This window comes from Oncorhynchus tshawytscha, linkage group LG25 (assembly GCF_018296145.1).
Source record: "Oncorhynchus tshawytscha isolate Ot180627B linkage group LG25, Otsh_v2.0, whole genome shotgun sequence".
In the NCBI taxonomy this organism is placed as follows: domain Eukaryota; kingdom Metazoa; phylum Chordata; class Actinopteri; order Salmoniformes; family Salmonidae; genus Oncorhynchus; species Oncorhynchus tshawytscha.
In genome coordinates, this window is record NC_056453.1 from 22941443 (window position 1) to 22967635 (window position 26193).

General features: G+C 50.9%; 1 protein-coding gene across 2 annotated transcripts; it reads left to right on the top strand.

The window, feature by feature from the left end:
- The first annotated feature begins 2358 nt into the window (after nt 1–2358).
- Nucleotides 2359–25304, top strand: ccz1 (CCZ1 homolog, vacuolar protein trafficking and biogenesis associated). Of its 2 annotated transcripts, XM_024388015.2 has the most exons (17): nt 2359–2511; nt 3999–4070; nt 4151–4247; nt 4433–4530; nt 4644–4737; nt 5760–5840; nt 5972–6019; nt 6150–6233; nt 7383–7558; nt 8259–8340; nt 18580–18641; nt 20128–20239; nt 20740–20773; nt 21021–21138; nt 23185–23343; nt 23471–23598; nt 23704–25304. In XM_024388015.2, exons 2-17 carry the CDS (start codon nt 4057–4059, stop codon nt 23757–23759), a joined length of 1443 nt encoding a protein of 480 aa, XP_024243783.1. In that variant the 5' UTR covers nt 2359–2511; nt 3999–4056; the 3' UTR covers nt 23760–25304. The 2 variants fall into 2 exon arrangements, with proteins under 2 accessions (XP_024243783.1, XP_024243784.1); XM_024388016.2 differs by lacking the exon at nt 3999–4070 and having other exon boundaries at nt 2374–2511; nt 4115–4247.
- Nucleotides 25305–26193: the final 889 nt, after the last annotated feature.

The following is a 26193-nucleotide window of genomic DNA, read 5'->3' on the forward strand; positions in this document are numbered from 1 at the left end:
AGAATTAGGAATTAGAATACTAGAATGGACAGACAGAGCTAGTTCCATAGAATTAGAATACTAGAATGGACAGACAGAGCTAGTTCCAAAGAATTAGGAATTAGAATACTAGAATGGACATGAGCCTTCTTATGATGGTCTAAAGATCAGACAATTGTTCAGGGAGCCTAAATTAGTTTCCAATTGTTTCATTCTGAACAGAACTCTAATTGTTTCAGTTTCGTTGCACTGTTCCGACCAGGAAAATAACGTTCTGAACCAGTTTGAATATAACAAAGTAACATTTTGCACTGCATCGCAGCGCTAGCTGTGCCAATCAGAGACTCTGGGTTCGCGCCCAGGCTCTGTCGCAGCCGGCCGCGACCGGGAGGTCCGTGAGGCGATGCACAATTGGCCTAGCGTCGTCCGGGTAAGGGAGGGTTTGGCCGGTAGAGATATCCTTGTCTCATCGCGCACCAGAGACTCCTGTGTCGGGCCGGGCGCAGTGCACGCTAACCAAGGTCGCCAGGTGCACGGTGTTTCCTCCGACACATTGGTGCGGCTGGCTTCCGGGTTGGATGAGCGCTGTGTTAAGAAGCAGTGCGGCTTGGTTGGGTTGTGTTTCGGAGGACGCATGGCTTTTGACCTTCATCTCTCCCAAGCCCGTACGGGAGTTGTAGCGATGAGACAAGATAGTAATTACTAACAATTGGATACCACGAAATTGGGGGAAAAAAGGGGGGGAAATAAATGAATAAATAAAAGAAAGTAGCATTTTATATTGCTCTTTTTTCAACCGGTGAAATTTGTATTTATTTTGTTTTTTTAGATTTAGCTCAATGACTTCACCAATCAGTGCAGATCGAACAGGCAAGCTAGTGGTTTACATGCGTGATGGACAGAAAAGTGTAGCCAATGGTGCAAGACACAACTGAAATTTTGTGGGTGGGGAGAGAGCAAGCGAGGCTTGAGGATACTTGAAGGGCTTTGTCTCTTATGACATGCATTATATGAATTAGGTCCACATAATTATACCTAGGAGGAGAGGCTTCTATGAAGGAATTTTGAATGTCCTTTGAGTTAACTAGCTAACAAGCTTGTGTGTGCAAAGCGGCACCAGAATTAAAAACACATCTTACCTTTTTGTAGTTAATAAATACAACATGAAATGTGATAACCAGGCCTATAGTTTCTTTAACTAGCATTGAACAAGTGCATCCGTTCTTCTCTAGCTAATTAAAAATCTCTCTCCCTATCTTATGAATCAAGCTAGTAAAGTCAGGGGCAGGTAAGACCCAGGGGCAGACAATGTCAAAGTAACAAGTTTATTAATTCAAACATGGGCAGTCAAATGTGCAGGGCGGCAGGCAGGCTCAGAGCAGGCAGAGGTCGGTAATCCAGAGTAGTGGGGCAAAGGTACAGTGGGCAGGCAGAAAGGTCAAAACCAGGAAGCCATGCACCAGCGCCAGGGGAAAACCACTGGCAGGTATGAATGAACAAAATGAACTGTCAACAGGCAAACAGAGAACATAGGTATAAATACACAGGGGATAATGGGGAAGATGGACAACACCTGAAGGGGGTGGAGACATTCACCAAGACAGGTGAAACAGATCAGGGGCAAGGATGTTCATCTTGCAGGCAAGGACTGAAATACCTTTCTGAGTGACAGGGTGAGGGCTTTGTATAGGCACTTTGTTGTGGGACGAGAAAAAAATGGCTGGAATGAAAAATAACATTTTTAACCAGTTTCCATGCTTTTAAAATAACGGTTCTGTTCCATTACAGTATGGATCACTTTCGTTCATGTTCCTTGAAACAAGTAATTCTTTTCCAGTTTTCGGTTCTGTTCCCTGAACTTGTTTTCGGTGAACTGGTTCCAACCCCTGGTTTACATATATTTTAGAGGTTATTTATACAAAAAATGTGCATAAAACCTGGAAAATTGTATTTATAATTAAATGACAATATTCAGGCTGCAAACGCTTCCTGATGTTGCGCCCCACGTTCAGTTGCAGCATTCTGTTGTATACCCCTCGCTGAACAAGGGGTGCAACATCAGGACTTAGAATTCCTAGGCATTAGTCACTCTAGCATGGTGTTGGTAAATGAAGCCTTTATGTTTTAAGAACCGGGGGATGCAAATGTATTACCAGCTGTGCACATCAAGCTCAGATGATAGTGGAGATCCATAAAGCCCACCAGTGGCTGCTCAGGCTACATTTTCATTAAACAAAGACCAATCCATGATCATCAAGAACAATCAATGTTTTCCTTCAACGTTGTATTGGTATATAGGCCTGATTTATGCGCAATCTGGAAAGGCACGGACATCACAGGAAGTTTTATTGTGGAACCATAGTTTAAGTACAATAAATCTCACCGATCAGTTTTTACTGTAACACATGAGATGCTGTCAAAGCAGGAAGTGTGCGCGGATTTTGTCATTGATCGCGGCTTTTCTACTGTATCTGTTACTAATGTTAACAACAAACGAGATTATCTGCATGTGCTGACTTTATACAGTAAAAGGTAAGTCGCGTCGTTGTGTTTATAGTCGAATTAATTTGTGATAAAGAAATAGTTTTCCCAGATCGATGCGAACACAACGTTAGCGGATTGTTGACACTGCTGCAGTGCAACCATACAAATTAACCACCTAACGTCGGCTAATTGCTAGCTTGCTGTATCTAACAAATTAACGTTTTAACAGTATACATTTAGCTAGTTCGTTGTTTTGTATCACATTTGTCTTTTCAGATGGCAAAAAAATCCCCGTTGTCCCCAACTGGATATTTAGGCCGATGTGCTAGCTTGTTAGCTAGCTGTGTTGTGGACTTGTTTGAGCGAGTTGGTTAACGTAGGTAGCTAGCATGCTAACTTGCTAACTTGCACTGGGCCTTATTAAAAATAATAGGTTGTAGCAATGCCAACTAGCAAGCCACATAAACGGGATCAATTAGCCATGCGCCTGAGGTGTGGAAGTTAGGATACATTTATACAGCTAACTAGTATAGCTGGTGTCAGTGGAAGGTAATAATGCTCTGTTCAAATCAGAAAATGCATGCTTATCTTTCAGCCTGATTTGAGATATTGAGCTTTTGATGCAATTTACTGCCTAAAGTTAACAGACCAAATTCCATGACTCACTGATTCTCTTAATCTGAAATGATCAAATCAAATTTTATTTGTCACATGCGCCGAATACAACATGTATAGACCTTACCGTGAAATGCTTACTTACAAGCCCATAACCAACAGTGCAGTTCAAGTAGAGTTAAGAAAATATTTACCAAATAAACTAAAGGAAAAATGTACAATAAGTAACACAATAAAATAACAGTAATGAGTCTATGAACAGGGGGTACCGGTACTGAGTCAATGTGGGGTGGGGGTGGGGGGGGTACAGGTTAGTAGAGAGAATTTGTACATGTAGGTAGGAGTGAAGTGACTATGCATAGATAATAAACAGCAAGTAGCAGCCGTGTAAAAACAAATAGAGGGGATGGCCATTTGATTAATTGTTCGGCAGTCTTATGGCTTGGGGGTAGATGCTGTTCACAAGCTTTTTGATCCTAGATTTGGCACTCCGGTACTGCTTTCTGTGTGGTAGCGGAGGGAACAGTCTACTGGAGTCTTTTACAATTTTGTCGGGCTTTCCTTTGACACCGCCTAGTATATAGGTCCTGGATGGCAGGAAGCCTGGCCCCAGTGATGTACTGGGCCATATGCACTACCCTCTGTAGCCGTTTACGGTCAGATGCCGAGCAGTTGCCATACCAGGCAACTGGTCAGAATGCTCTCGGTGGTGCAACTGTTGAACTTCGAGGATCTGGGGACCCATGCCAAATCTTTTAATTCTTCTGAGGGGGAAAGGGTGTTGTCGTGTCCGCTTCACGACTGTCTTGGTGTGTTTAGACCACGATAGTTCGTTGGTGTTGTGGACACAAAGGAACTTGAAACTCTCAAATGTATTTGTAGTTTTTTTAAAGCTGAGCTGATATTCTTTTTGTCTGCAGCCACAAAGCATGCTAAATTCACTCTGGAACAGAGGACGTCCAGACACAAACCACACTAATGCTGATGATCAGGTAAAACCCAGGTCTCATTGTGATACATCTTTCCATCTGTTCAGTCACAGATAGTTGATCAGCATCTTCCTCTGTTGCAGTCCGAGAATGGCTTCGGGAATGCAAGAGAAACAGTACACCCCATCTCTTCTCAGCTTTTTCGTCTATAATCCTTCATTTGGGTCACGAGAGGGAGAGGTGAGCTCCATTTGGTTGTTTTTATTTCCTGTGTGTTTCACATGTTCTCACTATGAACTTCAAACACACTGTTCATCAGCTCAATGTTTACTGCTGTAAATGATCCAATATGATTATCTGGTAACTTTGTGGTCTCCATTCAAATACGGTGCCTCGTGGAAACTGCCTTCTTGTGTGCATTGTAGGAGGAGAAGAAGATTTTATTCTACCATCCCAGTGAGGTCGAGAAGAATGAGAAGATCCGTAATGTCGGTCTTTGTGAGGCCATTGTACAGTTTACCAGGTACACGGGAACTACTAACTAATCAATTATCTTAAAGTAACATCTCACATCTGTTAGTTATGTGTATTGGATTCATATCCCCTATCCCAACCACCATCTTTGCTATATTCCAGAACCTTCTGTCCAACAAAGCCTGCTAAATCCCTACACACACAGAAGAACAGGCAGTTCTTCTTTGAAGCAGAGGACAGTTTCTGGATCGTTATGGTACATTGGTTTTCCAACTAATTTACACTTTTTTTTTTTACCTTTATTTTACTAGGCAAGTCAGTTAAGAACAAATTCTTATTTTCAATGACGGCCAATGATGAACAGTGGGTTAACTGCCTGTTCAGGGGCAGAACGACAGATTTTGTACCTTGTCAGCTCGGGGATTTGAACTTGCAACCTTCCGGTTACTAGTCCAAAGCTCTAACCACTAGGCTACCCTGCCGCCCCAGTTCCTTTATTTTTAGTATATACAGTGCCTTCAGAAATGATTCATACCACTTATTTCACGTTTTGTTGTCAAAAAAAAATTCTCACTAAATCCCTAAGTGGTTTCCTTCCTCTCCAGCAACTGAATTAGGAAGGACACCTGTATCGTGACCGGGTGTATTGATACACCGTCCAAAGTGTAATTAATAGCTTCACCATGCTCAGTGGGATATTCAATGTCTGCTTTATTTTTATTTTTTACCCCATCTACCATAGGTGTCCTTCTTTGCGAAGCATTGGAAAACCTCCCTAGTCTTTGTGGTTGAATCTCTGCTTGAAATTCACTGCTCAACTGAGGGACCTTACAATTATCTGTATGTGTGGGGTACAGACAATAGTCAACAGAGAATAGTCATAAAAAAAGATGTTAACCACTATTATTGCACACTGAGTCAGTCCATACAATTTATTATGTGACTTTTTAAGCACATTTTTACTCCTGTATGTATTTAGGATTGCCATAACAAAGGTGTTGAATACTTATTGACAAGACGTTTCATTTGTAATACATTTTTTAAACATTTCTTCAAACATAATTCCACTTTAATATAATGGGGTACTGTGTGTAGCTCAGTGACACAAAATCTCAATTGAATAAATACAGGCTGTAACACAACAACACGTGGAAGAAGGGGTGTGAATACTTTCTGAATGTGCTGTATAGAGCGGTTGAGCTCTGAGTCATTAGGTCTCCTAGGATACTTTTGAATAGATAATACCTCTCCTCAACCTGTCCTTGTTTGCTTCTCCAGGTGGTGCGGAACCCGATGGTAGAAAAACCTAATAAAGATGGGAGACCTCCCACAATAGAATATCAGGAAGAGGAAATACTTGTACGACTTAATTTGTTGCATCTTTTATTTGTGTATATTTTGTGTTTGTCTGGTCCATTTATGAGGGAATTCAACTCTTTTGTGCAGAACATTTATAACTTTCTCAGTTGTTTATTCTCTTATTTGTGTAGGACACAGTTTACGGTGCAGTATTACGGGAATGCTACAGTATGTACAAGGTGAGCATCCGGTTGGGACTCGGGAGTAAACCTCAACCAGCTCACATTCTCTAGTAAAGACTGTGTGAGAGACTGACATTTAGAAAGGATGTGGTTTGCTGATGGATCTTTTTGTTGCTCTGTTCTCCAGCTCTTCAACGGCACATTTGGCAGAGCAATGGAAGCAGGCGGGGTGGAGCTGCTCATGCAGAAGCTTGACAAGTTCTTTTACAGGGTAAAACAGAACAAACACTAGGCTACATAGTATATACTTCAAGTCTCTGCAACTATATACATGATGATGGGTGGTACTAGGTGATGAGGTGATTTTTCATGTCTTATTGGATGCAGAACATCTGTTTTACTATTGTACATTATATACTTTGAGTAATGTAGCTTGATTGGACAGTTCAACAGAAATCATCTATGCATATTTTCAGTCTTTTCTCAGCAAAGTTTTCCTAGGGGCGGGGCACTGCTATTTCAATGCCAGATTATTGACTACTTGTGAAATTCATTTGCAAATCTTTGTAACTATATATATTACACACATCGACTCTTACTTCTTAGTAGTTCCTACCTCTTAGATGTCCTTTTGTTTTTACAGTGAAAACATTCACATCTGGTGTTGTATGCTATCCACGTTACTAAAGGTGTGGTGGTGGTTTCCAGGCCTGGCCGCCTGCTTGACAGACAGGAATGCTACTGGTTCTTCTAGCCGTCTAGAGTGGTAGACTCTGTATTGAGTTTCTAGTGACTAAATGCAGGGTCAGATGTCAGTCATAAGTGACCTTCAAATATGACTTCCCCACTAATTATCACTACTCAGAAATAGTGCCTTTCTCAAGGAGAGCTGGTCACAGCATCCTCCATACTACAGGCCCAGCCCATTGGCCGCAATGACCTGTGTTCATTATTCATACCTAGACAAAGGAAACCCCCAGCTCTCCCTAATCCTATCAAGGGCTTCTCCTTTCCAGTATGTAACTCACACAGAGAAGGCCTATGGTGTCTGTATCGTATCCCAGGTTGAAATGTTCTTGCAATTCTAGTGTCCTCTCGTGTCTTTGGGAACAGCAATGTAAGCACTACGCGGGTAAACTAATATCTCCAGCTTTGACCTAACTGAGATCCACCTTGGACAGAAATATGGCTGCCATTGAAGCTGGAAATAGGAGCATTGTGTTGTCCAGGCATACAGTGTGCAGCCCTTTTGTGTTTCTTAATGAGGTTTCTCAGCATTGGCTCCTGATCACAATGGGATGTGCGTATAACTTTGCTTTCTAAGCTAACACCTCACCTTCCCCACGTATCCCTGATGTCTATTAACCAAACGGAGACATGGCTGCATGTATAACTGTCCTCTATCCCTGGTCTCCTCCAGTACCTGCAGACGCTGCACCTGCAGTCCTGTGACCTGCTGGACGTGTTCGGTGGGATTGCCTTTTTCCCCCTGGACAAGATGACCTACCTGAAGATCCAGTCATTCGTAAACAGAGTGGAGGAGAGCCTCAGCCTGATCAAATACACAGCCTTCCTCTACAACGACCAGCTGATATGGTACGGCTGGGGGAAGCAGACCGTGTGTGGGATGTGTGGGGGTTGTCTGCTGTACTCTGGTTTAAAACACCTGCCCACATGTAGAAACCAAATTTAGCCTACAATTTGCCAATGCTAACATAAATCGTTGAACAACATAAGCTCTGAATTGCATTCTTCTGTGATCTTGAGGCACAGGCTGCTTCACCATTCAACTGGCCAGGCCTAGTAGGCTGTTTTTTGGGATGCCAGGAGGAGAGGAGGGGGGAGGTTATTGGGCTTCCTGCAGGCCCTTGGTGCCTTCTTGCAGCCCTTTACCACTGCAAGGTGTGGGGGAGCCTGGCAGCAGTGGCAATGCTCCTTATCTCGTTAGGCTGGGCTAGGTATGGGGTTGTCTTGGGCATGGCTGGGAGACAGAAGATGCCTTAAATACACACAATCTGATTACAGTAATTAATACCCTGACATGTCTCTCTCACTTTTAACTGTTAGTCTGACCCGTTACAGTATGTAATCTGGGGATTAAGTGATAATTGATTGATCCTAATGATTTGATTGATAGCTAATCAAATTATTTGAGCAGTTATGATAGCATTGGGCCCATGGTGAGCCATGGAGATGATGGGTTTAGTTCATCAATACTCCTGAACAGACTGAACATGAACAGGAAGTGTTTGATGCTAACAAAGGTGTGTCCCCCTTTTTTGTTGTCCCCATGTAGGAGTGGTCTGGAGCAGGATGATATGCGGATCCTGTACAAGTACCTGACGACGTCACTGTTCCCCAGACACTCTGAACCAGAGGTGAGAGAGGGTGAGAAGGAGGTATCGGAGACAGGGATCGAGGGAGGGAGGGATCAGGGATCGAGGAGGGAGGGATCAGGGATCGAGGGAGGGAGGGATCAGGGAGGAGGGAGGGATCAGGGATCGAGGGAGGGATCAGGGATCGAGGGAGGGAGGGATCAGGATCGAGGGAGGGATCGAGGAGGAGGGATCGGGGATCGAGGAGGGGGGATCGGGGATCGAGGAGGGGGGGTCGGGGATCGAGGGAGGGGGGATCGGGGATCGAGGGAGGGGGGATCGAGGCGAGGGGGGGATCGAGGAGGGGGATCAGGGGGGAGGGGGGTCGGGGATCGAGGGTCGAGGGGGGGGTCGAGGGGGGGGTCGGGGATCGAGGGGGGGGGGGAGGGGGTCGGGGATCGAGGGGGGGGGATCGAGGGGGGATGGGGGGATCGGGAGGGGGAGAGAGAGAGGAGGGAGAGATCGGGATCGAGGAGGGGGAGAGGAGGGGAGATCGGGATCGAGGGGGGGGGAGGAGGGAGAGATCGGGGATCGGGGGGGAGAGGAGGGAGAGATCGGGGGGGAGAGGAGGGGGGAGAGATCGGGATCGAGGAGGGGGAGATCGGGATCGAGGAGGGGGGGAGAGGAGGGAGAGATCGGGGTCGAGGAGGGGGAGAGGAGGGAGAGAGGGGATCGAGGAGGGGGAGAGGAGGGAGAGATCGGGGATCGAGGAGGGGGAGAGGAGGGAGAGATCGGGGATCGAGGAGGGGGGGGGAGAGGAGGGAGAGATCGGGGATCGAGGAGGGGGAGAGGAGGGAGAGATCGGGATCGAGGGGGGGGAGAGGAGGGAGAGATCGGGATCGGGGGGGGGGGAGAGGAGGGAGAGATCGGGGATCGAGGGGGGGAGAGGAGGGAGAGATCGGGGATCGAGGGGGGGGAGAGGAGGGAGAGATCGGGGATCGAGGAGGGGGGAGAGGAGGGAGAGATCGGGATCGAGGGGGGGAGAGGAGGGAGAGATCGAGGGGGGATCGAGGGGGGGGAGAGGAGGGAGAGATCGGGATCGAGGAGGGGGAGAGGAGGGAGAGATCGGGGATCGAGGAGGGGGGAGAGGAGGGAGAGATCGGGGATCGAGGAGGGGGGAGAGGAGGGAGAGATCGGGATCGAGGGGGGGGGAGAGGAGGGAGAGATCGGGGATCGAGGAGGGGGGAGAGGAGGGAGAGATCGGGGATCGAGGAGGGGGAGAGGAGGGAGAGATCGGGATCGAGGAGGGGGAGAGGAGGGGAGAGATCGGGATCGAGGAGGGGGGAGAGGAGGGAGAGATCGGGGATCGAGGAGGGGGAGAGGAGGGAGAGATCGGGATCGAGGAGGGGGAGAGGAGGGAGAGATCGGGGATCGAGGAGGGGGAGAGGAGGGAGAGATCGGGATCGAGGAGGGGGGAGAGGAGGGAGAGATCGGGATCGAGGAGGGGGAGAGGAGGGAGAGATCGGGATCGAGGAGGGGGGAGAGGAGGGAGAGATCGGGATCGAGGAGGGGGAGAGGAGGGAGAGATCGGGATCGAGGAGGGGGAGAGGAGGGAGAGATCGGGATCGAGGAGGGGGGAGAGGAGGGAGAGATCGGGATCGAGGAGGGGAGAGAGGAGGGAGAGATCGGGATCGAGGGGGGGGAGAGGAGGGAGAGATCGGGGATCGAGGAGGGGGAGAGGAGGGAGAGATCGGGATCGAGGAGGGGGGAGAGGAGGGAGAGATCGGGATCGAGGAGGGGGAGAGGAGGGAGAGATCGGGATCGAGGAGGGGGAGAGGAGGGAGAGATCGGGATCGAGGAGGGGGAGAGGAGGGAGAGATCGGGATCGAGGAGGGGAGAGAGGAGGGAGAGATCGGGATCGAGGAGGAGGGGAGAGGAGGGAGAGGGGGATCGAGGAGGGGGAGAGGAGGGAGAGATCGGGATCGAGGAGGGGGAGAGGAGGGAGAGGAGGGGGGATCGAGGAGGAGAGGAGGGGGAGAGGGGGGGGAGAGATCGGGATCGAGGAGGGGGAGAGGAGGGAGAGATCGGGATCGAGGAGGGGGGAGAGGAGGGAGAGATCGGGGGATCGAGGAGGGGGAGAGGAGGGAGAGATCGGGATCGAGGAGGGGAGAGGAGGGAGAGAGGGGGGATCGAGGAGGGGGAGAGGAGGGAGAGAGGGATCGAGGAGGGGGGAGAGGAGGGAGAGATCGGGGTCGGGGAGGGGGAGAGGAGGGAGAGGGGGGTCGGGAGGGGGAGAGAGGAGGGAGAGATCGGGGAGGGGGGAGGGGAGAGGAGGGAGAGATCGGGGTCGGGGGAGGGGGAGAGGAGGGAGAGATCGAGGGGGGGGGAGAGGAGGGAGAGATCGAGGGGGAGAGGGGAGAGGAGGGAGAGATCGAGGGGGGGGGAGAGGAGGGAGAGATCGGGGAGGGGGAGAGGAGGGAGAGATCGGGGAGGGGGAGAGGAGGGAGAGATCGGGGAGGGGGAGAGGAGGGAGAGATCGGGGAGGGGGAGAGGAGGGAGAGATCGGGGATCGGGAGGGGGAGAGGAGGGAGAGATCGGGATCGGGGGGGGGAGAGGAGGGAGAGAGGGGGGATCGGGAGGGGGAGAGGAGGGAGAGATCGGGGGTCGGGGGGAGGGGGAGAGGAGGGAGAGAGGGGGGTCGGGGGGGGGAGAGGAGGGAGAGGGGGATCGGGGAGGGGGGGAGAGGAGGGAGAGATCGGGGAGGGGGGGAGGGGGAGAGGAGGGAGAGAGAGGAGGGGGATCGAGGAGGGGGAGAGGAGGGAGAGATCGGGGATCGAGGAGGGGGGGAGAGGAGGGAGAGATCGGGGGAGAGGAGGGGGAGAGGAGGGAGAGATCGAGGGGGGAGAGGAGAGGGGGAGAGATCGGGATCGAGGAGGGGGAGAGGAGGGGAGAGAGGGAGGGATCGAGGAGGGGGAGAGGAGGGGGAGAGAGGGGGATCGAGGAGGGGGGAGAGGAGGGAGAGAGGGGGATCGAGGAGGGGGAGAGGAGGGAGAGATCGGGGATCGAGGGGGGGGAGAGGAGGGGGGATCGAGGAGGGGGAGGAGGGAGAGAGGGGGGATCGAGGAGGGGGGGAGAGGAGGGAGAGATCGAGGAGGGGGATCGAGGAGGGGGAGAGATCGGGGATCGAGGAGGGGAGAGATCGGGATCGAGGAGGGGGAGAGAGAGGGGATCGAGGAGGGGAGAGATCGGGATCGAGGAGGGAGAGATCGGGATTGAGGAGGGGGGGGAGGAGGGAGAGATCGGGAGGGGGAGAGGAGGGAGAGATCGGGATCGAGGAGGGGGAGAGGAGGGAGAGAGGGGGGATCGAGGAGGGGGGGGAGAGATCGGGATCGAGGAGGGGGGAGAGAGAGAGGAGGGAGAGATCGGGGATCGAGGAGGGGGGAGAGAGAGAGGAGGGAGAGATCGGGGATCGAGGGGGGGGAGAGAGGAGGGGATCGAGGAGGGAGAGAGAGGGGATCGAGGAGGGGGGAGAGAGGGGGATCGAGGCGGGAGAGAGGGGGATCGAGGAGGGAGAGATCGGGGATCGAGGAGGGAGAGATCGGGGATCGAGGGGGGAGGGATCGGGATCGAGGGGGGGGGAGGGGATCGGGGGATCATGGATCAGGGATCGAGAGAGGGGGGATCAGGGATAGAGGAGGGAGAGAGAGAGGAGGGAGAGAGGGGGGATCGAGGAGGGGGAGAGATCGGGGATCGAGGAGGGGGAGAGATCGGGATCGAGGAGGGGAGAGAGGGAGGGATCGAGGAGGGGGAGAGATCGAGGGGGATCGAGGAGGGGGAGAGATCGGGATCGAGGAGGGGGAGAGATCGAGGAGGGGGAGAGATCGGGATCGAGGAGGGGGAGAGATCGAGGAGGGGGAGAGATCGGGATCGAGGAGGGGGAGAGATCGGGATCGAGGAGGGGGAGAGATCGGGGGAGGGGGAGATCGAGGAGGGGGAGAGGAGGGGGGATCGATGAGGGGGGGAGATCGGGATCGATGAGGGGGAGAGGGGGATCGATGAGGGGGAGAGGAGGGATCGATGAGGGGGGAGAGAGGAGGGGGATCGGGGTGAGGGGGAAGAGGGGGGATCGGTGAGGGGGAGAGGAGGGGGTCGATGAGGGGGAGATCGGGGATCGATGGGGGGAGAGGGGATCGAGGGGGGAGAGATCGGGATCGGGGAGGGGAGAGATCGGGATCGAGGGGGGAGAGAGGAAGGAGAGGGAGAGGAGGAGGGAGAGAGAGAGGAGGGAGAGATCGGGATCGAGGGGGGGATCAGGGATCGAGGGGGGTCAGGGATCGAGGGGGAGGGATCAGGGATCGAGGGGGGAGGGATCAGGAGGGGGAGAGAGAGGGGAGGGAGAGATCAGGGATCGGGGAGGGAGAGATCAGAGATCGAGGAGGGAGAGATCAGAGATCGAGGAGGGAGAGATCAGGGATCGAGGAGGGGGGGAGATCAGGGATCGAGGAGGGAGAGATCAGGATCGAGGAGGGAGAGATCAGGATCGAGGAGGGAGAGATCAGGGATCGAGGAGGGAGAGATCAGGGAGGGGAGAGATCAGGATCGAGGAGGGAGAGATCGAGGAGGGAGGGATCGAGGAGGCAGGGATCAGGGATCGGGAGGCAGGGATCAGGATCGAGGAGGCAGGGATCGGGGGAGGAGGGATCAGGGATCGAGGAGGGAGAGATCAGGATCGAGGAGGGAGAGATCAGGGATCGAGGAGGGAGAGAACAGGGATCGAGGAGGGAGAGATCGAGGAGGGAGGGATCGAGGAGGGAGGGATCGAGGAGGGAGGGATCGAGGAGGCAGGGATCGAGGAGGCAGGGATCGAGGAGGCAGGGATCGAGGAGGCAGGGATCGAGGAGGCAGGGATCGAGGAGGCAGGGATCGAGGAGGCAGGGATCGAGGAGGCAGGGATCGAGGAGGGAGGGATCAGGGATCGAGGAGGGAGGGATCGAGGAGGGAGGGATCAGGGATCGAGGAGGGAGGGATCGAGGGGGATCAGGGATCGAGGAGGGAGGGATCGAGGAGGGAGGGATCAGGGATCGAGGAGGGAGGGATCAGGGATCGAGGGGGGGGAGAAGAGGGAGAGAGGGGGGATCGAGGAGGGGGAGAAGAGGGAGAGATCGGGATCGAGGAGGGGGAGAAGAGGGAGAGAGGGGGGATCGAGGAGGGGGAGAAGAGGGAGAGAGGGGGATCGAGGAGGGGGAGAAGAGGGAGAGATCGGGATCGAGGAGGGGGAGAAGAGGGAGAGATCGGGATCGAGGAGGAGGGAGAGATCGGGGATCGAGGAGGGAGAGAGGAGGGAGAGATCGGGATCGAGGAGGGAGAGAGGAGGGAGAGAGGGGGATCGAGGAGGGGGAGAGAGAGGGAGAGAGGGGGATCGAGGAGGGGAGAGGAGGGAGAGATCGGGATCGAGGAGGGAGAGATCGAGAGGGGGATCGAGGAGGGAGAGATCGGGATCGAGGAGGGGGGAGAGGAGGGAGAGATCGGGGATCGAGGAGGGGGAGAGGAGGGAGAGATCGAGGAGGGGGGAGAGGAGGGAGAGATCGGGATCGAGGAGGGGGGGAGAGGGAGAGAGGAGGGAGAGATCGGGATCGAGGAGGAGGGGGAGAGATCGGGATCGAGGAGGGGGAGAGAGAGAGGAGGGAGAGATCGGGATCGAGGAGGGGGAGAGGGGGATCGAGGAGGGGGAGAAGAGGGAGAGATCGGGGATCGAGGAGGGGGGAGAAGAGGGAGAGATCGAGGGGATCGAGGAGGGGGAGAAGAGGGAGAGGGGGATCGAGGAGGGAGAGAGAGGGATCGAGGAGGGAGAGAGGAGGGAGAAAGAGGGAGAGGAGGGGATCGAGGAGGGAGAGATCGAGGAGGGGGAGAGGAGGGAGAGATCGGGGATCGAGGAGGGAGAGAGGGGGAGAGATCGGGATCGAGGAGGGGGGGAGAGGAGGGAGAGATCGGGATCGAGGAGGGGGAGAGAGGAGGGAGAGATCGGGGGATCGAGGAGGGGGGGAGAGGAGGGAGAGATCGGGATTGAGGAGGGGGAGAGGAGGGAGAGATCGGGGATCGAGGAGGGGGGAGAGGAGGGAGAGATCGGGGAGGGGGAGAGGAGGGAGAGAGGGAGAGGAGGGGAGAGATCGGGATCGAGGAGGGGAGAGAGAGAGGAGGGAGAGATCGGGATCGAGGAGGGGGAGAGATCGGGATCGAGGGGGAGAGATCGGGATCGAGGGGGGAGAGGGGGGGGGATCGATCGAGGGGGGAGAGAGATCGAGGAGGGGGATCGGGATCGAGGGGGGGGGAGAGAGATCGAGGGGGAGGATCGGGATCGAGGGGGGAGGGAGAGGGAGAGGGGGGAGGGATCGGGATCGAGGGGGAGGGATCGGGGGAGGGGGATCAGGGATCGAGGGGGAGGGGGGATAGAGGAGGGAGAGAGAGAGGAGGGAGAGATCGGGATCGAGGAGGGGGAGAGAGAGAGGAGGGAGAGATCGGGATCGAGGAGGGGGAGAGAGGGGATCGAGGGGGAGAGATCGGGATCGAGGGGGAGAGATCGGGATCGAGGGGGAGATCGGGATCGAGGAGGGGGAGAGAGGGGGGAGAGATCGGGATCGAGGAGGGGAGAGGGATCGAGGGGGGAGAGATCGGGATCGAGGAGGGGGAGAGATCGAGGAGGGGGAGAGATCGGGGATCGAGGAGGGGAGGGATCGGGGATCGAGGGGGAGGGATCGGGGATCGAGGGGGGAGAGAGGGGGAGAGGGATCGGGGGATCGAGGATCAGGGATCGAGGGGGAGGGATCAGGGATAGAGGAGGGAGAGAGAGGAGGGAGAGATCGGGGATCGAGGAGGGGAGAGAGAGAGGAGGGAGAGATCGGGGATCGAGGAGGGGGAGAGAGAGAGGAGGGAGAGATCGGGATCGAGGAGGGGAGAGATCGAGGGGGATCGAGGAGGGGAGAGATCGGGATCGAGGAGGGGAGAGATCGGGATCGAGGGGGGAGAGATCGGGATCGAGGAGGGGAGAGAGAGAGGGGGAGAGATCGGGGATCGAGGAGGGAGAGGAAAGGAGGGATCGAGGGGGGGAGAGATCGGGGATCGAGGAGGGGAGAGATCGGGATCGAGGAGGGGGAGAGAGGAGGGGGAGAGATCGGGATCGAGGAGGGAGAGATCTGGGATCGGGGAGGGAGAGATCGGGATCGGGAGGGAGAGATCAGGGGGAGGGGGGGATCGAGGAGGGGGGATCGGGATCGAGGAGGGATCGAGGGGGGATCGGGGAGAGAGGAAGGGAGAGGAGGGAGAGATGAGGAGGGGAGAGAGAGGAAGGAGAGATCGGGATCGAGGAGGGGGATCAGGGATCGAGGGGGGTCAGGGATCGAGGGGGAGGGATCAGGGATCGAGGGGGAGGGATCAGGGGGAGGGAGGGAGGGATCGGGGAGGGAGGGATCAGGGATCGAGGAGGGAGGGAGATCGAGGAGGGAGAGATCAGGGATCGAGGAGGGAGAGATCAGGGATCGAGGAGGGAGAGATCAGGGATCGAGGAGGGAGAGATCAGGGATCGAGGAGGGGAGATCAGGGATCGAGGAGGGAGATCAGGATCGAGGAGTCAGGGATCGAGGAGGGAGAGATCGAGGAGGGAGGGATCGAGGAGGCAGGGAGGGGGAGGCAGGGATCGGGAGGGAGGGATCGGGAGGGAGGGATCAGGGATCGAGGAGGGAGGGATCAGGGATCGAGGAGGGAGAGATCAGGATCGAGGAGGGAGAGATCAGGGATCGAGGAGGGAGAGATCAGGGATCGAGGAGGGAGAGATCAGGGATCGAGGAGGGAGGATCGAGGAGGGAGGGATCGAGGAGGAGGGATCGAGGAGGGAGATCGAGGGGCAGGGATCGAGGAGGCAGGGATCGAGGAGGGAGGGATCGAGGAGGCAGGGATCGAGGAGGGAGGGATCGAGGAGGGAGGGATCAGGATCGAGGAGGGAGGGATCGAGGGATCAGGGATCGAGGAGGGAGGGATCGAGGAGGGAGGGATCGAGGAGGGAGGGATCAGGGATCGAGGAGGGAGGGATCAGGGATCGAGGAGGGAGGGATCAGGGATCGAAGGGAGGGAGGGGAGGGAGGAGGGAGGGATCAGGGATCGAGGAGGGAGGGATGGAGGGATCAGGGATCGAGGAGGGAGAGATGGAGGGAGGGATCGAGGAGGGAGGGATCAGGATCGAGGAGGGATCAGGGATCGAGGAGGGAGGGATGGAGGGATCAGGGATCGAGGAGGGAGAGATGGAGGGAGGATCGAGGAGGGTTCAGGGATTGAGGAGGGATCAGGGATTGAGGGGGGGATCAGGATCGAGGAGGGTTCAGGGATCGAGGAGGGATCAGGGAGGAGGAGGGATCAGGGATCGAGGAGGGATCAGGGATCGAGGAGGGATCAGGGATCGAGGAGGGAGGGAGGGAGGAGGGATCGAGGAGGGAGGGATCGAGGAGGGAGGGATCGAGGAGGGAGGGATCAGTGATCGAGGAGGGAGGGATCAGGGATCGAGGAGGGAGGGATCAGGGAGGAGGGGGAGGGATCAGGATCGAGGAGGGAGGGATCAGGGATCGAGGAGGGATCAGGGATCGAGGAGGGAGGGAGGGAGGGAGGGATCAGGGGTCGAGGAGGGATCAGGGATCGAGGAGGGGGGGAGGGATCGAGGAGGGAGGGAGGGATCGAGGAGGAGGGAGGGAGGGAGGGATCAGGGAGAGGAGGGAGGGAGGGAGGGAGGGATCAGGGGATCGAGGATGGAGGGATCAGAGGAGGGAGGGAGGGATCAGGGATCGAGGAGGGAGGGATTGAGGAGGGAGGGATCAGGGAGAGAGGAGGTAGGGATCGAGGAGGGAGGGATCAGGGAGAGAGCAGGGAGGGATCAGGGATCGAGGAGGGAGGGATCGAGAGGGAGGGAGGAGAGAGAGGGGAGGGAGGGATCAGGGAGAGAGGAGGGGGATCGAGGAGGGAGGGATCAGGGGAGAGGAAGGAGGGAGGGAGGGAGGGATCAGGGATCGAGGAGGGAGGGAGGGATCAGAGGGATCGAGGAGGGAGGGATCAGGGAGAGAGGAGGGATCAGAGAGCGAGGGGAGAGGGAGGGGAGAGAGGGGAGGGAGGGATCAGAGAGCGAGAGAGAGGGGAGGGATCAGAGAGCGAGCTAAGAGAGGAGGGATCAGAGAGCGAGGGGAGAGAGGGAGGGATCAGAGAGCGAGGGGAGAGGGGAGGGATCAGAGAGAGAGGAGGGAGAGAGGGAGGGATCAGAGGGAGGAGGGGAGAGGAGGAGGGATCAGAGAGCGAGAGGGGGATCAGAGAGAGAGGAGGGATCAGAGGGAGGAGGGAGGGAGAGGAGGGATTGAGAGAGGGAGGAGGGAGGGATCAGGGAGAGAGGAGGGATCAGAGAGCGAGGGGAGAGAGGAGGGATCAGAGAGAGAGAGGAGGGATCAGAGAGCGAGGGGAGAGAGGAGGGATCAGAGAGAGAGAGAGGAGGGATCAGAGAGAGAGGGAGAGAGGAGGGATCAGAGAGCGAGGGGAGAGAGGAGGGATCAGAGAGCGAGGGGAGAGAGGAGGGATCAGAGAGAGGGGGATCAGAGAGCGAGGGAGAGAGGAGGGATCAGAGAGGGGGGAGAGAGAGGAGGGATCAGAGAGCGAGGAGGGAGAGAGGAGGGATCAGAGAGCGAGGGGAGAGAGGAGGGATCAGAGAGCGAGGAGAGGGAGAGAGGAGGGATCAGAGAGCGAGGGGAGAGATCAGAGAGTGAGGGATCAGGGAGCAAGGGGGTGAGCGAGGGAGAGATCAGGGAGAGAGGGATCAGAGAGAGAGGAGGGATCAGGGAGCCAGGGAGAGAGGAGGGATCAGGGAGAGGGGGATCAGAGAGAGAGGAGGGATCAGGGAGTGAGGGAGAGAGGGATCAGGGAGCGAGAGAGGAGGGATCCGGGAGCGAGGGAGGGAGAGGGATCACAGAGGAGCTAGAGCGCAAGCAACTGCCACTTCCTTGCCTCTGTTCTATTAAAACTCTGATCCTCTGCCTAAACCTTCCCTCAACGTTGCCAGAACTCTTCCAACACCTGCTCCACAATGGCATCATGCCACACGAAGAATGTATTGTTGTGTAACAAGCACATTTAAAGTTGACCACACATTGATACCCCACAGGCTCAGACAAAGTTGATAATGACTTAAGTTATACTAAAGCAGCTTCTCTCTCTCCAACATTTCTCTTCTAACTCTCTCCCTCCCCATCTCTCTTCCTCATCCTCCCTTTCTCTCTCCAGCTGGCTGGTAGGGACTCTCCCTTAAGGCCAGAGGTGGCAGGGAATCTGCTTCACTATGGGAGGTAAGTCCTTAAACGCCCTCTCTGGTCCGCTGCCTCCCCCTCCCCTCCCCCCAGGTCTCCTGGCTAGGCTGGGCCAGGCTCCCTCCCTGGGGCTCTGGTCCGTTGCGATCTCGGAGCAGAAGGACAGGGATACCAGATCATCATGTCAGGTTGGAGCCTTCTAGCCATGCCACATCTGCTGCTAATCTGACTATAGCAGACTGATACATTTAACCTGAGGGGATGGATGGAATTATGACTTTATCGTGTTCATCCATGATGGTTTTTATTGCATATATTGTTATTTCAACAAAGCGATGGAGGAATATGTTGTTTTAGATTATCAAGTGAAAGCAATAAAAATCAACAGTGATATCACAATAGGAGGTGTTATGTTTGATAGTTCTGGTATGATAGGAAAGCATTATTATGCTAACATTAGGTTGTAATTAGTAATTAGTGTGTTGGTGGTCCGGCATGTGCAATATCCAGTCTGATTGTTATAACAACATGGAGGATTACTGATCAGTGTTCCAACGTGATGTGGTCTTACCCCACTGACAATAATGAGATTTCTATCTCTACCGTCCCACACACAGACACAAAGGAAGGGAAATTACACTTAACAGAGAGGAGGAAGGAGAGCTAAGCTAGTTAACAGAGTCTCTGTGTAGCCTAGTCCACCCTAGAGGCCTCTGTGCCTGAGGTGGACAGAGTAGGAGAGAGAGGAGGAGGAGAGCGCAGGAGAGGAGGATGAGATTATTAGCAGAGGTGCTCTGTAGTCTCTGTATGAATACTCTAAAACACAATCCTTCCTGCATCCCTTCCAAGCACTGATTTGTAAGCATTTCACGGTAAGGTCTACTACACCTGTTGTATTTGGCGCATGTGACAAATAAAGTTTGATTTGATTCAACACGGCTGTAAAGGGGAAAGAAGGGGTTCCACTACATGGTTTTCATCTATCCTGTCTGGTCAGAGCAGCGATCACTTAATAGAAGGGAAGGTGAATAAATGATCTCAAAGAATGGGTAGAATTAAGAGGTTATCCTCTTAGGGCAAGTTACTTAGCAGAAAGTAGTCAAACACACAGACAACCTTTTATTTAGATCTGAATACAAGCACAGAGAAGACAGAATACAAGCACTTAATATGAATGCATTGAAATAGAGCCGTTGTTGGAGGAAGAGTGATCCCTGAGAGTGTGCCACTGCCAGGCCAGTGTGACTCCTGAGTGGGGGGGATAGACCCACCCAAGGGTGGGGGAAAACTGTGACAGTGCAAATTATGGAAGGGATACACACAGTATGCAAACTGTACATCCACATATACATTTACAAATGGCTAGATTGACTTGGGGATTCATTTTTTTGTGTGAGGTAAAACAGTTTTTGATTTGCATCAAACTAAATTTGTTTTGTAATTGTGAAACACCCTTGTCAATCAAAATAATCGTGATGAGCTGTGATGCATACGCCGTCATATCCTGTCCTCTTTCCACCCTCAGGTTTTTGACAGGACCTGCTAACCTCAAAGACCCAGAGGCCAAATTCCGGTTCCCTAGAATATTTGTCAACACAGAGGACAGTTATGAGGAGCTGCATCTGATAGTTTATAAGGTGAGGAGAGGGTATCATTCTAAATGGTACTCTATTCCCTATATAGTGCACTACTTTTGACCAGGGCCCATAGGGATCTAGTCAAATGTAGTGCAGGGTTCTGGTCCAGAGTAGTGCACTACATAGGGAATAGGGCGTCATTTGGGACAGAACTGAGGAGCAGGGAACTGTGGTCTGGAGCCCTGCTGGGTTTTGTGCGAACTCAGTAGATACTTTATTCTTTTGTGTTTTTAAGAGAGAGACAGGCAGTACTCCCAACCCATTATTTGTTTGGCAGAAAATGTGGTAATCTGTTATTATTTCATTACTGAAGAACAAAGAGAAGGTTTAACCTGGGATATGACCTCTGTTGGGGGAATTGGCTTTGTTCGTTGGTATCTCAAATGGCTTCTTTAAATGATTTATAAACTCAATGTAATTGGTAATAAGTTCTAAATTATAGTATTATTTTCTCGAGACCCATTATATTCAAACTGCACATCGTCTGCTCTTTATTTCAGGCGATGAGTGCAGCGGTTTGTTTTATGATCAGTGGTGAGTATCCTCTCATATCATTTGGTCAGTCCCCTCCCCCCAAACAGCTGGGCTGATGCTTATTACATAATTTCTCAGCATTCTCTGAGTCTGCCGTTAAAATGTTCTGTGAATAATGCAATGGAAAATTCTAAGGCATTGCCATATTATGTGGACTGTGAAAGAAAAAACCTTAGAAATTCTTAGAAGTTCCAAAGTCCATTCTACTAATTCTAACTACCGTGTGGTCATATTCTCTCTCCCCCAGCATCTGTGGAGCTGACGAGGGAGTTCTGTGAGCAGCTGGATGGTCTGGTGGGACCTCAGCTCACCCTGCTGGCCTCCGACATATGTGAACAATACAATGTCAACCGCAGGATATCAGGGTCAGTACTGTTGCTTTAATCCTCTAGCCTCCAGTTCCTGTGTTGTTCCAACACGCCATGATAGAAATCACGGTCCAAAATATATCATGCGTTTTTAAAAAGGTAAGCGTTTGCCACGACATCCTCTTGACGATTGGACCAATGAACTCAATGACCTGGATAAACTGATGATGGTCCTGAGGTGTAGTACTGCTTAAAGGTAGACTCAGTGATGCACAAAGTACACAGAAATATTGGGCCGATTTTTTTTCCCGCAACAACTAAGAGCGTTGAAGCACGAAGCTAACCTTTTCCCCTGTTTTTGTCCCAGAGCCTACCGAGTGTAGCAGCGTGACACACACCCGTGACCCTGCGCACATACTCTTGCATCGCGCTCATCTCAATATCTGCAGTGCTCCTCATGGCAACGTCCTAACATTGTGCTGGCTCTGATATTTTATTTTCATATGGGCCTTTCCAGTATGGTTCCAGCAACTATTTGTAATGAGTAAGCAGGCTAGCGCAGTACAGTCCTACTTGGCTCTGCTCATCTCGGCTCAGTAATGTGAAATTGGCATTAGACTCACCTCTCATCCTTGTAATGATCGTCATTAGAGGTCAACCGATACCGGTTATTGGAGGACGAAAAACGGCCGATACCGATTAAATCGGACGATTTTATTTATTTATTATTATTTTTAGAAGTCGACAATTACAATAATATTGAATGAACAATGAACACTTAATTTAATATAATACATAAATAAAATCAATTTAGTCTCAAATAAATAATGAAACATGTTCAATTTGGTTTAAATAATGCAAAAACATAGTGTTGGAGAAAAAAGTTAAAGTGCAATATGTACCATGTAAAAAAGCTAACGTTTAAGTTCCTTGCTCAGAACATGAGAACATGTGAAAGCTGGTGGTTCCTTTTAACATGAGTCTTCAATATTCCCAGGTAAGAAGTTATAGGTTGTAGTTATTATAGGAATTACAGGACTATTTCTCTACCATTTGTATTTCATATACCTTTGACTATTGGATTGTTCTAATAGGCACTTTAGTATTGCCAGCCTAATCTCGGGAGTTGATAGGCTTGAAGTCATAAACAGCGCTGTGCTTCAAGCATTGCGAAGAGCTGCTGGCAAACGCAGGAAAGTGCTGTTTGAATGAATGCTTACGAGCCTGCTGCTAACTACCATCGCTCAGACTGCTCTATGAAATCATAGACTTAATTATAATAAATACACAAATACGAGCCTTAGGTAATTAATTATGGTCAAATTCTGAAACTATCATTACGAAAACAAAACGTTTATTCTTTCAGTGAAATACGGAACCGTTCCGTATTTTATCGAACGTGTGGCATCCATAAGTCTAAATATTGCTGTTACATTACACAACCTTCAATGTTATGTCATAATTATGTAAAAATCAGGCAAATTAATTACGCTCTTTGTTTGGAAAAAATGGTCTTCACACAGTTCGCAACGAGCCAGGTGGCCCAAACTGCTGCATATACTCTGACAGAACGCAAGAGGAGTGACACAATTTCCCTAGTCAAAATTGCCTGCTAACATGAATTTCTTTTAACTAAAGGTTTAACTGCAATATACTTGTCTATTGATTTTAAGAAAGGCATTGATGTTTATGGTTAGGTACATTGGTGCAACGACAGTGCTTTTTTCGCAAATGTGCTTTTAAAATCATCACCCTTTTTGGCAAAGTAGGCTGTGATTCGATGATAAATTAACAGGTACCGCATTGACTATTTGCAACGCAGGACAAGCTAGTTAACCTAGTAATATCATCAACCATGTGTAATTAACTAGTGATTGTTCAATTTTTTTTTTACAAGATAAGTTTAGCTAGCTAGCAACTTACCTTTGCTCCTTGCTGCACTTGTGTGGTCAGACTGCCATGCAGTCTCCTCGTGGAGTGCAATGTAATCGGCCATAATCGGCATCCAAAAATGCAGATTACTGATTGTTATGAAAACTTGAAATCGGCCCTGATTAATTGGTCGACCTCTAATCGAGATCCTCTCCCTCTGTGTTGTTGCAGGCCGGACAAGGAGCCCCAGTTCAAGTTCATCTACTTCAACCACATGAACCTGGCAGAGAAGAGCACCATCCACATGAGGAAGACAGCCAGTGTCTCTCTGACCTCGGTCCACCCAGACCTCATGAAGATTCTGGGAGACATCAACTGTGACTTCGCCAGGTATGCCCAATGAAATACCACAAAAACCCTGTTAGGGTTAGCACTCGGAGGCCTAGTTTTGGCAACTCTGTATGTAAAGTATATTACAGTGTCCGTATGCTCATATTATTTTTGTATGTTGCCTTAGGGTTGATGAAGATGAAGAGATCATTGTGAAGGCTATGACAGACTACTGGGTGGTCGGCAAGAAGTCGGACCAGAGAGAACTCTACGTTATCTTGAACCAGAAGAATGCCAATTTGATTGAAGTTAATGGTAGGTCCAACATGGATGGATTAATTAATGTTTCTTTGAGCTCATCGCACATGTTTTCTTGGTTATACTTACTGATCCCAACCCTGTTTTTTTTTCAACCAACAGAGGAAGTGAAGAGGCTCTGTGCGACACAGTTCAACAACATTTTCTTCTTGGACTGAAAGAAATAAAGAAAAGAAAGAACTGCACGAAGAAGAGGGAGAGAAAGAGAGACGGTGAGAGGGCAATGGACTGTTTCACCACACTAAAACTGTCAGCATTGCAGGGTGTTATGACAGCATCAGTGTAATGCAATAATTGCATAGACTAGGTAAGAGTTCGACCAAAACCATGGAAACGCCACACACCCGTCCCCCCATGGGGGATAGGTCCAGAATCTATTTAGTAACCACATTATAGGCCTGTTAGAACACATACAGTGCCTAGTGAAAGTTACACAACACTTGCACAGTCTTCATATTTTTCTGCCTTTAACATTAAATTAAATTTAAAAAAATAAGAATTTTGGGGTTTCCTACAGATCGACACAACCTACTCCACATGATCTAAGTGAAGGAAAGTTATAGAACATGTTCCAAATTAATGAGAAGTTAGAGGAAGACCTAATCCTGAGAGTTGTATTTTTCTGCAGGACAGTTGCACACATTTTAATGCCAAAGACACAACAGAATGGCGTTCTAAGGTGTTGAGTGTTCCTGAATGGTCCAGTCTCCTTCCTGACTTAAATCTGCTTTAAAAATCTGAGACAAGGTTTGAATATTGCTGTCCATCAATGATTCCCAAACAAATGTACTCAGCTTGAGCAATTTTGACAGAAACAATAGATATACATTGCCCTAAGAGTTGTGCAAGGTTGGTAGAGTCTTATTCAAAATGATTATTCACAGCTGTAATGGCTGCCAAAGGTGCTTCCACCAAGTATTAACTCTGGGATGTGAAGACATAAGCATTCAATACATCCGCATTTTGTATTTCTTAGAACATTTTCCAAATAACTATAATTTTTCTTTCACTTTGAAAATGTGGAGTAGGTTGCGTAGATCGATATGAAAAAATAATTTACTCCCTTAGATTTAATTAAGGCAAAATGTGAAGACTGCAAAGGGTGTGTAGACTTTCACTAGCGTCTGCTGTAAATTGTGATTGATTTGACAAATATCAACTTTTTTTGTATCAGCTTTTCTGAATGGACGCCATTGACAGTGTCCTTGTGCTATCCCCTACGGGTGCGTGGCCATCGGCGCTCCATTGATCTCTTACCGTATGTATTGTAAACAATTAAATAAAGAAGCTTTTCACATCATGTAATTTCTTTAGATTTTTATTTAACCAATACAAAATGGTATTTTCATTTTTGTAATTAAGTGTCAAATGATCAGAGTAATTTTACTGTACATGTACTTAATTTTTCTATTTCTTTGTATATAAAGTGCATTGTCTTATTGTTTAAGTTCCTGTCAGCTGTTTGTATTACAATTGACATCATTGGTCTACTGACTCTACTCATTGTTATTTTTAAGGACACAACATGACATTTATCACTATATTAATTTAAAAACAGACATTCACAAACATGCTGTTTTCCTTCTATGGGTTCTGTTCATTGTCTAGTATAATTTTGAAATGATGCTATGATTCATGTCGAAAGTAATGTGGTTTGTAAAATGCAGCCCCAACTTTAAATAAATGAAGAAATTCTAATTTTCCTCCATGTACCCTATTTCATTCTTTTACTGTAAACAACAGTCTAAAAAGGTCTAGAACAAACTGAGATGTACTTTAGGATCAGCCTCTAACCAGAACGAGAAAACAGCAAACCTTGATCAGCTGCTTTTGTACTTTCTAAATTTCCCCTGTAGGGACCGTCACATTATAACAAGGCATTGTGGCTGGTTACCCAGAATTTCCCAGTGTCCCTGGTTGTAGGCTCCTTCTAGACTGCTCTGGAATTAAGTTTCCCCTAGGAACTGATCTAGGATCAGCTTCTCCAATCCTATCTAACCTTAACCATTGTTAAGGAAAATGCTAAATTGACTTAAGATCAGCGTCTAGGGGCAACTTCATTCACCCTTCTCCGTCTGGCCTAGATCTTGCCACAAGTAGGTCCTAAACTAATACAGGGTCAGATATTTTTTCATAGGGTGGCGCATAATTGGCCCAGTCATTGTAAATAAGAATTTGTTCTTAACTGACTTGCCTGGTTAAATAAAAGTTCATTTAAAAAATGTAAAATCTGACTGGTGCAACTTCTGCCATGGTGCCATAAAGGCCCTTAGCTCATAAATTAAGTGCAGTCTTTTTCACCTGGGAGATATGGTCTGTCTCATGGGTGCAGTGCTGCCAACGCACTCACAGGTGGCCCAGTCCTCACGCAGCAGTCCCTCCCAGCTGCAGTCAGAGCAGGAGATGTTCACCCCTCCGTGTCCAGACTGCAAATTAATCGCGCATATGCCGCTGACTGACCCCTAAGGCTTACATTTAAAAAAACAATTAACCTGAATTAGGGCCAGACTAGTTACTATAATTTTCTCACATTGCCATTGACAGTTTTTTTCTATTGTCTCTTTTTGGTCCTTTTAGACTGTTAATGTAGAT

What these genes read in the sequence shown, in the direction of transcription:
- ccz1 (XM_024388015.2), top strand. An exon ending in TTGACAAGTTCTTTTACAGG is followed by an intron (nt 6,234 to 7,382) that starts GTAAAACAGAAC and finishes GGTCTCCTCCAG; the next exon opens with TACCTGCAGACGCTGCACCT. An exon ending in ATCAACTGTGACTTCGCCAG is followed by an intron (nt 23,344 to 23,470) that starts GTATGCCCAATG and finishes ATGTTGCCTTAG; the next exon opens with GGTTGATGAAGATGAAGAGA.